The sequence below is a fragment of the Zalophus californianus genome, chromosome 7 (genome assembly GCF_009762305.2).
Source record: "Zalophus californianus isolate mZalCal1 chromosome 7, mZalCal1.pri.v2, whole genome shotgun sequence".
Lineage (NCBI taxonomy): Eukaryota > Metazoa > Chordata > Mammalia > Carnivora > Otariidae > Zalophus > Zalophus californianus.
Window position 1 is genome coordinate 23,584,200 of NC_045601.1, and position 13,334 is coordinate 23,597,533.

A 13,334-nucleotide genomic window follows, 5' to 3' on the forward strand; every position below is an offset into this window, starting at 1 on the left:
CATAGTTTGTGGACCCCTATGTTAAATGACTCCAATCTTAACGGGATGAACGAAATGGACCAGATAAATTTCAGGTCAATTTGGCAAATTTACCTCTTTCCTTTTAAAAACTGTTTTTTTTCTACAGAAATATCCATATTCCTGTACTAAACATAATGACTTAAATAATGACAAACTCTAGCACGCAAATTAAAACACATTTGGCTCTGTAATAAGCTGAACAAGTTAAAAGAATCCTTGTATTTATTTTTTGCACAGCACAAATGCAGGTGACACACAGTAAGTCCATAATTTCCCACAAAACTTATAAACTTAACAACTGAGAGTCTAAATTCTTATAATCTTCTGCATCGCTCCCAGCTATACACTGTATGAAATCCATTCCATAGCAGCAGAGAACCTTAACTTTAAGCACCAAATTTCCAGGCATTACTACAAATGTCTTTTTTTCATTCCCTAGTACATGCAGTCAAACTGCCTATGAATAAATACCAATTCACTTTAAGCTTCAATGGAGAAGGGAAAGCAGTTGGGAAACCAACATTATTCTTAAATCTAAGTGATTCCACCTCTTTACCTTGTCTTTTCTTCCATAATTTTAACTTTTAATGTAGTGATATTAAACATGAACATAAATTTAATTTTGAACATAATCCCTTTCAGACTTATTTAACAGTTTAGGATGTTCATATTTGTTTTATAAATCCAGAGGAAAACAAAAACATCTCTAGCATATTCTGGCAATTTTTATTAAAAGTTAAATTTAGAATTTTATAGCAAAATAATATAGTCTGTGTGTCCAAATTATGATTAAAAAATCCTTAATTTATGTATATTAAGATACAATGTGAACCCCAATACATTTTATTGAAGTGTGTTTTCGATTTCTGAAGCAGGATTCAGTGGGGATTTTGCTCACATCAGCCCTGTATACCCGGAGATTACTGGATCCACTAAATGGACAATGAAAACTGGTTGAGGCTGCTGCTGAATGCTTCAACAAGAATCTGATACACAGACACAGATTTCATTGTTATAGTCAATGCAACTGAAGTCTTCCTTAAAACTGTGCTCCTGATAGGCTGAAGATAGAGTAATGGACTGTTAGTTCTTTAAGCCAAAAATGCATGGATCTACTGTACAAAGGCTTCATTCTCTGCCTGTAGTTAGTAACTTGAGGGCCTTCTGTAGATTCTGCACAGCAGTGCTGACATCTTCGTATTGCAAAGCACTGCCAGCATATTTGCAGTATTTCTGGGCTCTAGCAAAGTCCTCTGGTGTTAGACGGATATCCCCTAGAAGAAAAATAGAGCAATTAAGGTATCTGTAGGAATCAAAAAAGTATTCTATTAGGTTAGGTAAATGCCTACATTTAAGATTATAGAAAATATTTAAGGCTATATAAAAACATGAAGGTTTTTTCAACCCCAGGTGTAAATATTTAACTAAGTATTTTCATGCTTCTCACTTTTTTTTACTAACATAAACCATACACATGCCAATACTAATAACTTATACGAAAAAATTTTTCTTCCAGAAGTAATAAACTAGAAGCCTTTATATTTTGATAAATTAATTGCAAAAAAATTATATTCTATGTAAAAAAAAGGATAGTAGCTTTGGTGTTTATACTAGAATTGTTGAGCCTCTCTTTTCATGGAACAATACACACAGACTAAACCATTCAACCCTCACTTGAGCTAGAATATAAATATAATTCTCAATGAAAAAAATAAATTTAAAAAAATTACATAAGTCATTTAACTTTTTTAGCATGAAAATATTTTGTTTTTGTGCCATCCATATAAAAACCTCTAGTTTAAATATCATTAAATTACAAAACTAAACATATGAACAACCTTTACAAATTATGTCCAAAATTTATTCTCACCAAGTTTTCCAGTTACACATATGATTAATAAGGGTAGAACCCAACTAAATAATCTGGGTAAAACCAAAAAACAACTTCACTTGGGCGGCTGGGTGGCTCAGTTGTTTAAGCGTCGCCTTCGGCTCAGGTCATGATCCCATGGGTCCTGGGATCAAGCCCTGCATCGGGCTCCCTGCTCAGCGGGAAGCCTGCTTCTCCCTCTCCCACTTCCCCTGCTTGTGTTCCCTCTCTCGCTGTGTCTCTCTCTGTTCCAAATAAATAAAAAAAAATCCTAAAAAAAAACTTAACTTAATCAATCTAAGATTTGAATATATATTTCTAAAGATGAAATTAAAAACTGACTTTGTGCCCTGACTTTTGAAAATGCATTTTCTTCAGAATTCTTTATAAGGATATTAAGAACTGATCAGAAAGAAGGCTGGGGCACAGACTAAAACAAATAATATATTTCAAATTCTGTTTATAAATGAACAGTTAATATATTTCAATTCTGTTTATAAGCATGAACTATAAACAGACTATCTTTAGTTGCTTTTAATTTTGCTATATATACGTATACATACACACACACACACACATATATATGGCATATAATGAAAACTTTGATATTACAAAGTAGGTAGTGACTCCAGGTATCCAGATACTAAGTTCTGATCCAAATCATTATTTTCTAAAATTTTCAAGAGTTCTGAAACAATGTATCCCAAAGTTTCTAGGCCAAAGCCAGGCACCCATAAGTACTAAATAACTTTAATGAATGAATATAAAAATGCTGTCTGTACATTTCCTACATTTTAAAATAAAGTTCATATAGAATTAAACATTAATGAGATTTCAGATTTAAGATAATACACATAGTTCTACATGTAGTAGTTAGCCCAGTGTATGACATATAAAGTCTTCAAAAAATTTTTGATTATTAAAGATCACAGTGGTTGGTCTTTACTGTTGTGAATAAGAGATTATATATTCCAATTTTGACAGACCTTGTTTCAATTTTCTTGAATCTGTCTTGCTTAAAAAGCAAGAAATACAAATCAATATACTAGTAAAATACAATTATACATATATATTTATATTTATTTATATATTATATTTATTTATATTTGTTTATTTATTTTTAATTCTCCCTCTCCCTTATTTGTATTATATATATATAAATGTATAAACGTTTTTCCACAAATCTTTTAGTATTCTAGTGCCTTGGCATTTGTTACCCATTAAACCTAAAAAACAATTATCCTGCAGTTGTTCTGTTGACAATTTAGTCAGGACACTTTAGGTTCTTCAATGGTTTTTCCAAATATATTAAGAGGTTCTAGTCATCTAAAGCTATACATCCTATCTAGGTGAGGGAGACGCCTTTGAAAATTAAGTTTACCCCACTACTCATTTCATGCTTGAATAGCCCGTCCTCTTATCTCAGGGCAATCTTTAAGTATGCAGGGAAACCATTCAGAATTTATCAGACCTGCTGGAAGAAAGCCCCAATGATCAGAACTAATCTTATTTTTACAGCATGAGCCTTAGCAGTGTTTTGCTGATATATCACTTATTTACTAATGAGATGTATGTAGTGTTAAGAACGCCATTACTATTTTAGTTGTTATAAACTAAACTTATCCACCAATGATAAAACTATTTTAAAACACAAATATTGCACTTCTCATGAAATAACAATTTCAATATTCAGAAAATGTGAATGAAAATATTTTAATAGAAAAATATCATTACATGTATATAATACATATAGCTTATAAACGTATGAAATTATGTAACTATCATATAAAATATAACTAGATAATAACCAACTTACAGATTCAGATACAAAATGTAACTTACAGATTTAAATAGGGATGCTAGACTTACTAATTAAAAATATAAAGAACTTAAAAAGCCATGTCAAATAGTTACTTTTGCTATTTTATAAGACTTCAGGCTTCCCTTCATTTAACAAATATCATCTAAGAGTAATTAATAATAAAACATGATTAAAATTTTAAATTAAATAAAAAGAAAATCTGCCTAATTAATGATTCTTTTAACTTAGCATCTGAAAACTAAAGTGGAAAATATATAAAAGGAGAAGAGAACAGGAAGAGAACAACTGTTCAATTTCAGTATCTGATGTTATATACAAAATAGTAAATACTGCTTAGAGCACCCAAATAAAAGCTGTTTTTTCTATTATTAAAACTTTAACTAGAGGCCATAATCAGACCAGAGAGAGCGCACACTGTGGACGTAAAAAGTGTTTGAAGGAGTAAAGAGGTTGTCTAACAGAGTATCTCTTTTCTGAACTCTATGTTTAATATGTTGCTGATGGCTTCGGAGAAGACCGTCCTCATCACAGGGCTGCTTTTCTCCTCCACAGGGCAGAACAAGCAGGCAGAAGACAGCTAGAGCTTTTACTCAAGTTCACTATCACAGTGGGAAGAGCCTGGGTCAGCACTGGATCAAAGATAACATTTTTGGTGTGAAGAGAAATCCCTGCACACTCAGTTGACAAAAGCATCCATTTCTAAGGCTAATTTATCTAATGTTATGATAGACCATAGAATACTTAATTGTAAAGATTTCCAAAATGGGTCTTTAGAGACTCTTTCCTACTTAGCTAGGTAATTTTAAGAAATTCATGTCAGGGGCCTTGGATAATCTGATCCTAATGTACTCTATTGTCCTCTGACTTGAATGGAAAGCATGGGCAGAATCATAGGGGAAGCATGTGATATGCAGTAAATCTTGGGAGTAAAGAGAAAGCTCAGCACTGAACCCTTATATCCAGGCATTGCCAAGATATGTTTCTTAGAAATGGCAACACTAGAATGATTAGAGGTAGAATTTGATTAGGTCATGCACTGTGCTAAATTCGTTTCAGATATTCCATTTAATTCTCAAAAAAATTCATGAGGTAAGCAGTTATTCACACTCTAATACTATATAGAAATATGTTAAATTAAAAAAGGAAATGTTCTGTTTCAACTACCTACCACCTTTCCAATTCCATTGTCAGCCTTTCCACAGTCAGCCACAAATTCACTACAGAAATGTTTAATATATTAATACTAACGCACATACACTATGTGTATTAAAGGTGATAAGTACTAAGCACTAAAGAGAAAAATGTAGCAGGAAAGGGGTTCAGGGAGTATTTATTAGAGGTGGTGGTGAAGACAGTGATGGTTATGAAATTACTACTTTTGGTCTGAGTATTATCTAGAATTTTTCTATGTTCTCAAACACATACATACATGCAGGAAGAGAGTTTTAATTTTTTTTTTCCTAAATAGGGTCATACTATATATAATGTTCTGCAACCTGTTTTTTTTTTTTTTTTTTTTACTTAATATGCTTAGATCTTTTCACATCAGAGTTACTATATATATTTAATATCTGCTCAGTATTCCATATGACAAATGAACCATAATATCCCATTAATTAGCACTTAAAAGATTATTTTCTACTATTGTGATGATGTTGAAATAAAATATCCTTGTAAATTTTGTGCCCATGTCTGAGTAATTTTTTAAGATAGTAGACTATAGCAGGTTCAAAAGAATTATATTTGCAATTCTGATAGTGACATAGTGCTGCTGCAAAAACTTTACTAATGTACATTTCCCACCAACAGCATGCGAGAGTCATTCCTTAGGTCTTCAATGACACTACAGATTATTGATCCTTTAAAATGTTTTTTTATCTATTGACATAAACCAAACCAAACTCATTCTAATTCTCAATTTCCCTGATTATGAATATAGTTGGGAAAGCTTTCATGTGTTCACTGAGTATCTGCATTCCCTATCATATTCTCTGCCTGTTTTTCGAATTAAGTTTCAGTTATTCATTTGTAGGAGCTCTTTATATATGCTCTGGACATTACTTCTTTATTTTTAAATTTCAATTTCTTCCTGGTCTATTAGTTGCATTCTAACAATGTAATGGGGAAGAAGGAGTCTTCTGTGGTATGAATTTTTCATTTTTCATTTGTCAAACCTGTTAAGACACAACTGAATCAGATACAAGTACTGAGAGACAGTATCTAATATATATTTTTTTCTCATAACCAATTGTTCTTTTTTTTAAGATCCTATTTGAGAGAGAAAGAGAGAAAGAACGAGTGGGGAGAGTGGCACAGGGAGAAGCAGACTTTCCACTGAGCAGGGAGTCCAATGCAGGGCTCGATCCCAGGACCTCAAAATCACAGCCCCAGCTGAAATCAGACACTTAACTGACTGAGCCACCCCCCCCAAATAACCAAGTGTTCGAACATCACTTTTGAATATATATTCTTGCTACACTGATCAAATGCCACATTCATCATTAATTTGATTCCTCTAACGTGTGGTCTAATTTCCAGAGTCCCTATTCTGTTTCACTGATCTATTTCAGATATTTTCACATCAGATTTTAGGTGGAGCTTTTAAAATTGGGTGGGACTCCAGAGGGGAGTCTGGAAACCAAGTTTAACAGAGGAATATAGTATTCATTGGGCAGGTTATCTAGTCTGTCTACCAACAGATAAATATTTTCCACTATGTTCTTGGGTAACTTGCCAGTTTATTACAGGTTCCTTTTTGTTTTTGTTTTCAACTATGGTCAGTTCCTCCTTTTGGATAATCTAGTAATTTAGTATAGATAAGGAAGATCATAAGACATGGTAATTTTTTAACTAAAGTAATCTGGTATCAGCTTTTGTGACAGCTTTGGCTATTTCTGCCACTATATCCACTGGTATACAAAAAAAAGGAACTGTAAAAAAAGGGGGGAATGTCTTCAAATTTAGATATTTTTGATAATATGAAACAATCTTGGTTCATTGGAGAATCTAGTGAATACAGACATTCAAAGAAATGTGTAAACATTCCAATATATAATACTCTTAGGCTACAATTAGAAAACAACACCTAAAACAAGAGATACAATATATCTCAAAAAATAGTCAACTGACTTACCGTGGGAGACTGTACTGAAAAGTTCAGGATCAATAGCTGGAATAGTCTGTGGAGTAGGTTGGATAGTATTACTTGCTACACCTGCATCAGAAAACCATAAATGGGTATAAAAGTTATACCTCTTAATTATATACTAGGAAAATATTTAAAGGATCATGAAGGAATTCCATTTCTTAATTACTTTTTTGAAATCTTAATGAATTGTAATTTGACATACTTATTTGATGCTGGAGGCTGGTATAGAAAATATGCAGGAAAATATATTCTGAGTGTTTACATACACACATGTCTAATGCAGATGGTCGTTGTCTGCATACTATACTATTTCATGCATTTTTTACTTAGTATGCTTTAGCAGTAACTGTAGATATATATATATCTACCTTGTTACTTGACATGGCTACATAGTGTTCCATTCCATGTATGAACCACAATTTATAAAGCAGTCCTTTACTGATGGGCATTTAGGTTGTTTCCAATCTTTTGCTACTATAGATAATACTACAGTGAATAATCTTACACATTGTGTACATATACACACACACATATATATGAATTCATTTATGGGAAAAAATTTAAAGAAGTGTAACTGCAAAGTCGGGACATACAAGTTTTAAACTGACCAATTCAACGACTAGCTTTTGCTTGATTTTGGTAAGTGCTAACCAAATATATTAAAGTATCACCATCCAACATAAATGTCCCCACAAAACTTGCTTTTAAAGACACATAACTACATTTAAAAAAAAAAGGAATGCAAGATTTGAGAGGGCTCTTCAGAGACTACCTAGTCAAGCCTAGTGCTTTGAAGCAGCTGTACTTAAAACATAGGTAGATGATTATAAATGTTTCATATAATGTTAAAGGAAAAAAAAGGTAAGTCTACAACCCACTCACAGATCAATCTAGATATCAAGCCATTCCTTGCTAGGTAATTTGTGTTTTTGTCTAAATTAAAATTTTCCAAACAAATCCCTTTCTCTATGGAAAAGGAATATTTTTACTGATCAGTATCTTGTATTATTAACTTTTAAATGCTTATTAGTATATTTTCATATGATTAATTAAGTATGCAATATTAATTAACAAGAACAAAACAGAATTTACAGGGAGAAAATTTAGTTATGTAGTAAAATTTTATTTGAGTGAAATTAAAAAAATAGGTAGTCTGCATTTTATTAAGAACTTCTGGTTACAGTCATTCAACTAAAGCTTGAACTGACAGCAGAGGGTGCTCAACACACCTCAAGCAGCAGTAAGAAGATGCTGCTTCCATTTGTCTTGATGCACATGAGCCAAGGCCTGTCCTTTCGGCAGCTGTCATGACACGTTTCCATGGGGCCTAGTGTATAGGTCCAACATAAGCTCATAAATACTGTTAAATTAGTAAAAGTGGCTTTTAGTTTATGTTATTTATTTATTTTTTTGAGATGCCCAAAGCTGTTTTTCTTTCTTTCTGGATTTGGAAAGGTCTCATATGTCAATTCACAAATGGACTGCAACCCTGAAGACTGCAGTATGTTGGGAATATGTTGGGAGTGAATGTGAACATAAAACCATTCATGGAGGAAAGCAGAAATTTCTTCCTTTCTATTATTTAACAAAAAAGAAGTGTCAACAAATAAGTTCTGGTTAACTTTTAAGTAGATGGTTACGTAGCCTATTAAATGGGATTAATACACATTCAAGAATTAAACTTTACAAGATTTCTAATTAAGTACTGAATTTAAATTGTTCTATTGTCTACACGGTCTGGGGATTCTGAAAAGGGAGAAATGGGTGTTGGTTAGAAAACCAGAGAAGACTATCCAGAATTATAATTAAACAGAACCCTTAGGGGAGTAGCATTTGGAGAGGCAGAGAAAAAGGGAGAAAGACACGCTAGATACAAGGAACACTATAAGCAAAGTTAAGAAAATAGGAGGATTGGGTTGAGTAACCCAATTATACCTCAGTATAATCACAGAAAATAGAATTGATAGAAGTGGTCAGGACAAAATATTAACAACTTTGAAAGCTGTGTAGGAAAACTCAAATGCAGTACTTTTCATACATAAAAGAACAACAATAAAAGAGCAAAGTTTTTGATCTACGCATAAGGAGCTGCATTTATAATCAAAAGGCTAGCGTTCATTATAACATAATTCTAATATTTAATCTAATTACTGAGATCTTCTTCCGCAATATGTATAAGCTGTATAAAGCATATGTTTCAAGAGAAAGGACAAACCGTCCACTCTATCACCTCCATGATTGTCCACAGTGGTTAAAGCCCAGAGGCACTCTGCCTGCTTAAACAATCGCTCTCACTGCACTCCTTGCACCCCCTGTGCTTTTCTGTGGAAGAACTAAAAACCATATATTAGTACATACTATTCTTTTCAGCTATCTTGAGGATTTCCCTTTGATAAAAGTATATCCTGGATCTTTATATGAGGGAAAGTAAATCAATCTTAAAGTGAGTAAGAGGGGAAACATCTGCTATATTTAAAAACTAAAAATGTTATTTCATTTGCTATTAGCCAACTGTGAACTGATTTTTTTTTTTTTTTACTGTTTTAAATATAATAGAAAAAAAATCTGCCAGCTAAAAGGAGATTCCAATATCACAAACCAATTTTAAGGGGCAAAATATTGTGAGAAAAGTAGATTTTGATTTAACAGGGTTTTAGTTCCTTGGAGGAAGAGACACAGAAAGGAGGTACCAAAAACATGAAATCAGAAAGACATGGGTACAAACTCTGTCACTAATAGATATGTTTATATGTTTATTTTCATGGGATAATTGTTTAATTCCTTTACAGTGTCTAAACTAGAGATAGCAATATCTAATATAGTTAACATAGTTGCTGCAAGAATTCATAAAATAGCTACAATAATTTTGTAAATACTAAGTCTATAAGAGTGTATATAAAGTAACAAGATAGGACCTCACCCTAAAAGAGTTCCAAGATTTTTGGTTTTATGTGCTCACTCTGAGGTACAAAAAAGAAAAAATAATTGGAGAAAGATGAACTGTTCATGCCAGAAAACTTTCTAATAGAAGACTACCTCCTTAATATCTGTTTATGTATGTCAAAGATATTCCAATCAGGAGATAACAGTCTATTAGTTTGAACATATGAAACTACTAAGATTTTATCACTTATGTTATATAAAAGGAGCAATTTCATATGGTTCAACCGAATACAGCCCTCCCAGAAGTAAGCTTTCTCTCTTCTATATACACACTATATGACTATATAAAATATATGTATATAGGTGCCTGTACCAGAATTCTGCCCTAAGATAAGTTGTCTAACATGGTACCCTTTAGGCAACTTTTTTTTAAGGTCAATATCCTACCCGCAAAGGTGACACTTCCCTTGATTCACAAAATGATTTTAAGTGTTCATTAGCTTGCTCTTAAATACCCTGTCTTTGGCACAGAGATAGGAAGGAAAAGAGAAAAAAAAAAAGGAAAAGGAAGCTAATTTGCTGAACACTGATTTTGTGATTAGGCACAGTAGTAGTGAATTTTCAAACTTTTTCTCCTTTAATAATTAAAATCACTATGAGAAGTATGATTAATTTCATTTTAGAAAGATTGGCAAAACCTAGACTGAGAAGCTGAATAACATCTGAGTTTGTGGTTTAGCAAGGGGCAGGAACTAATAACCAATACTATTTGACTTCAAAATACATTTTATTCGCACTTTGCCCTTCTATAAAAATGGTGTGTCAGAGGCTCCTGGTTAGTGTTTAAATTCAATAGAATAGAGTAGTATATTTATCTAAGGCAAATACATCTAAGTAGCTGGTATTGCTTATATTATTCTACACTGGAAATACTGAATACTTCTATAAGAAAATAAAATATTTATAACAGTGTTCTGTGAAATTTTACTTACAAAACAAACTCAAATTGCTCTATTAAACTCATACAGACCATAAAGCAAAGCAAAGTCAGAGTAAAATACACAGAATGATGACACAAAAGAGATCAGTGTTAAAATAATCACATTCATCAATATTCTTCAAGACAAAAATAACAGCAATATTTGTAGATAATATAAAGTTAAAAGTGTTAAAATAGGAGGAAAGGAATTAATAATAATTGGTGCTATAATAGTCAAATAGAAAACTTTTTTAAATGTTATTCAACTCATGCAAAATAAGCTAAAATGGTTTGGGTAAACAAGCTGAAAATCTGAAAGTCAGTGAAGTAATAGTGTGATACTTAACAGAAACCACAGAAATTATGGCTCAAAGGATGACTTTCATCCTATGAATTAAATATTTTGAAATGTTTGTATGGTTTACTACTGTAGATTACATTTATGCTGAGATAAAATAAATACTTTAAGAACAATTTTTGGAAAAACTTCAACATGTAAATTATGGCTTCAAATGCCCTTCTATCTGAAGGTAAGGATAACACTTTGTCAACAATACAAGTAAATGGAAGAGTATCTGTCTGCAATTTTAAAAAAAATTATCTTTCATTTACTGACATTGACTCATTACTAGAGACTAGTGTTGTTAGATCTTTTCCATGAAAACACAGACATAGAGTAGCAATTTATTCAAAGACAAAAGCTATCACTTCCCTTTCTTTTCTTCAGTCAACTGTTTATAATATTAAAAGAAATAACCCACACCCCCTCTTTTCGGTTGTGATTCCACTGCTATTGAGATTTCCTGCCTCAATGCCTGCTCCCTTCATCAATAATAATCTATGTTGAGGGCAGGGGTTGGGTCCTAAGGAAATAAGGCAAGAAAAATCAAATCTTCCTGACACAGTGGGATGCTGACCAACATACTATGATAGATCCGCACAACTCAGTGCTAATCTCGGACAGTGAAGGGCAAAGAAAGGGAGGGGAAGAAAGAGAAAATAGCACCACACATGAAAAGCACAGAAGCTATTCTTAGTAATAAAATATAAAGTTAATAGTAACATGTAAATGTTTGGTTACTTCTCAAAAAACTAAAGGACAAACAACAATAGAACTTCAACAAAAAGGACTTAACATTTTTTGTAGGTTCAAATAGAATTTAAAGATCTTATTATGCTTCATTACCATCACGATCAGGCATAAACACAATAAAAAGTGCAGTCCTTATTTATGAAAGGAGAGTTCAAAACTTGTTAAGCTTTAATTTCCTACCTGTGCTGTGAGGCACTTCTGCTGGTGTATTAGCTGGAGCATGCGCGCCGGGAGGAATCTGTATGCCAGAGAAGCTGCCGGATGGCATGCTGCTTGGGTCGTAAGTCGAAGATGATGGCTGAGGTGGCTGAGTCGGCAGGGATGTTGCTCCAGCATCTTCATTTTCTTCAACATCTATTATATAATTTACATGTAAAGTTAAACTAGGTATTTGGAAGAAAAATGCCAAACATTCTTATTTTGCTATACAGACATAATGAACAGACCTTCTGATGCAATTCTATTTAATGCACTTGATAAGTAGGCTCTAGCTTTTAAAATAATAGTTTTGTTTTCTTTTCTTAAATCACTTAATTATACCTGCCAATATGATTGTCACTTCAAGTTAATACTTATACTTTACAATTCTATTAAAATCTTTGCATATAGTATATTCTTCTTAAAAATAAATTTTCTTTAAACTCACTCTTTAAACTTAAGATAAACATGGTATTTTTGGCAAGACATGTCACATTTATGCTATCCATAGACTTTTGTTTTTTTTTAAGATTTTATTTATTTATTTGAGAGAGAGAGAGACAGGGAGAGAGGGAACACAAGTAGGGGGAGTGGGAGAGGGAGAAGCAGACTTCCGGTGCAGGGCTCTATCCCAGGAGCTGGGATCATGACCTGAGTCCAAGGCAGACGTTTAATGACTGAGCCACTCAGGCGCCCCTAGACTTTATTTTTCTGACAGCTGCCTTTTACTCAGTATTCATTGTTCACACTAGCTATTAAATGATTACCTGTGTGTTTGTCGTAGGTTAATCAACAAAAACAAAGGAATGAAATTTCACAGAGCTACCTGCACAGAAAGTAGTAATAAGAGACTTTGTGTTGAATTGCTTCTCGGTCTTTTGGCTAAGATCAAGTGTAGAGACTCTGTGTTGGTAAGTTCTGAAATACATACTTAAAATATACTATATTATTAGCTGAATTTGAAAGCTACTCTGGGAAAATTAAATATTGATAGTCTATTTAAAAAGACAATTAGCCACTTTTGGGAATCTTCATAATTTAAAATGTAAGCGAGAGCAAGAGATTTCTGAAATCAATTTATTTCCTATCAAATTTTTAAATAACTTTTTTGTTTGATCATAACCACATTACATATTCAATGTGGATAATTTTAAACAACCAAAAAAAAACCCTACCTACTCTAAGATAGACATTTTACTAAGTAACCTTGTAGATGTATTTATATACACTAAAATAATTCTCTCCTATATTAGAGAACTATAACATTTATACATCCTGGGAAGGAGTCCCTCCCTCCAATTTTTAAAGGCACTAGAAAGT

General features: G+C 32.6%; 1 protein-coding gene across 2 annotated transcripts in view; it reads right to left on the reverse strand.

Moving 5' to 3' along the window:
* Positions 1–212: 212 nt before the first annotated feature.
* Positions 213–13,334, reverse strand: part of VTA1 (vesicle trafficking 1) — a 62,903-nt gene continuing 49,781 nt past the window's right edge. Inside the window, exons 6-8 of one of the 2 annotated variants that reach the window (XM_027602880.1) lie at positions 11,997–12,170; positions 6,847–6,927; positions 213–1,295 (exon numbers count right to left, since the gene is read on the reverse strand). In XM_027602880.1, coding sequence (XP_027458681.1) covers positions 1,150–1,295; positions 6,847–6,927; positions 11,997–12,170 — 401 coding nt within the window. In that variant the 3' untranslated portion in view covers positions 213–1,149. The remainder of the gene's footprint in view (positions 1,296–6,846; positions 6,928–11,996; positions 12,171–13,334) is intronic. The other variant, XM_027602881.1, reaches the window with a different exon arrangement.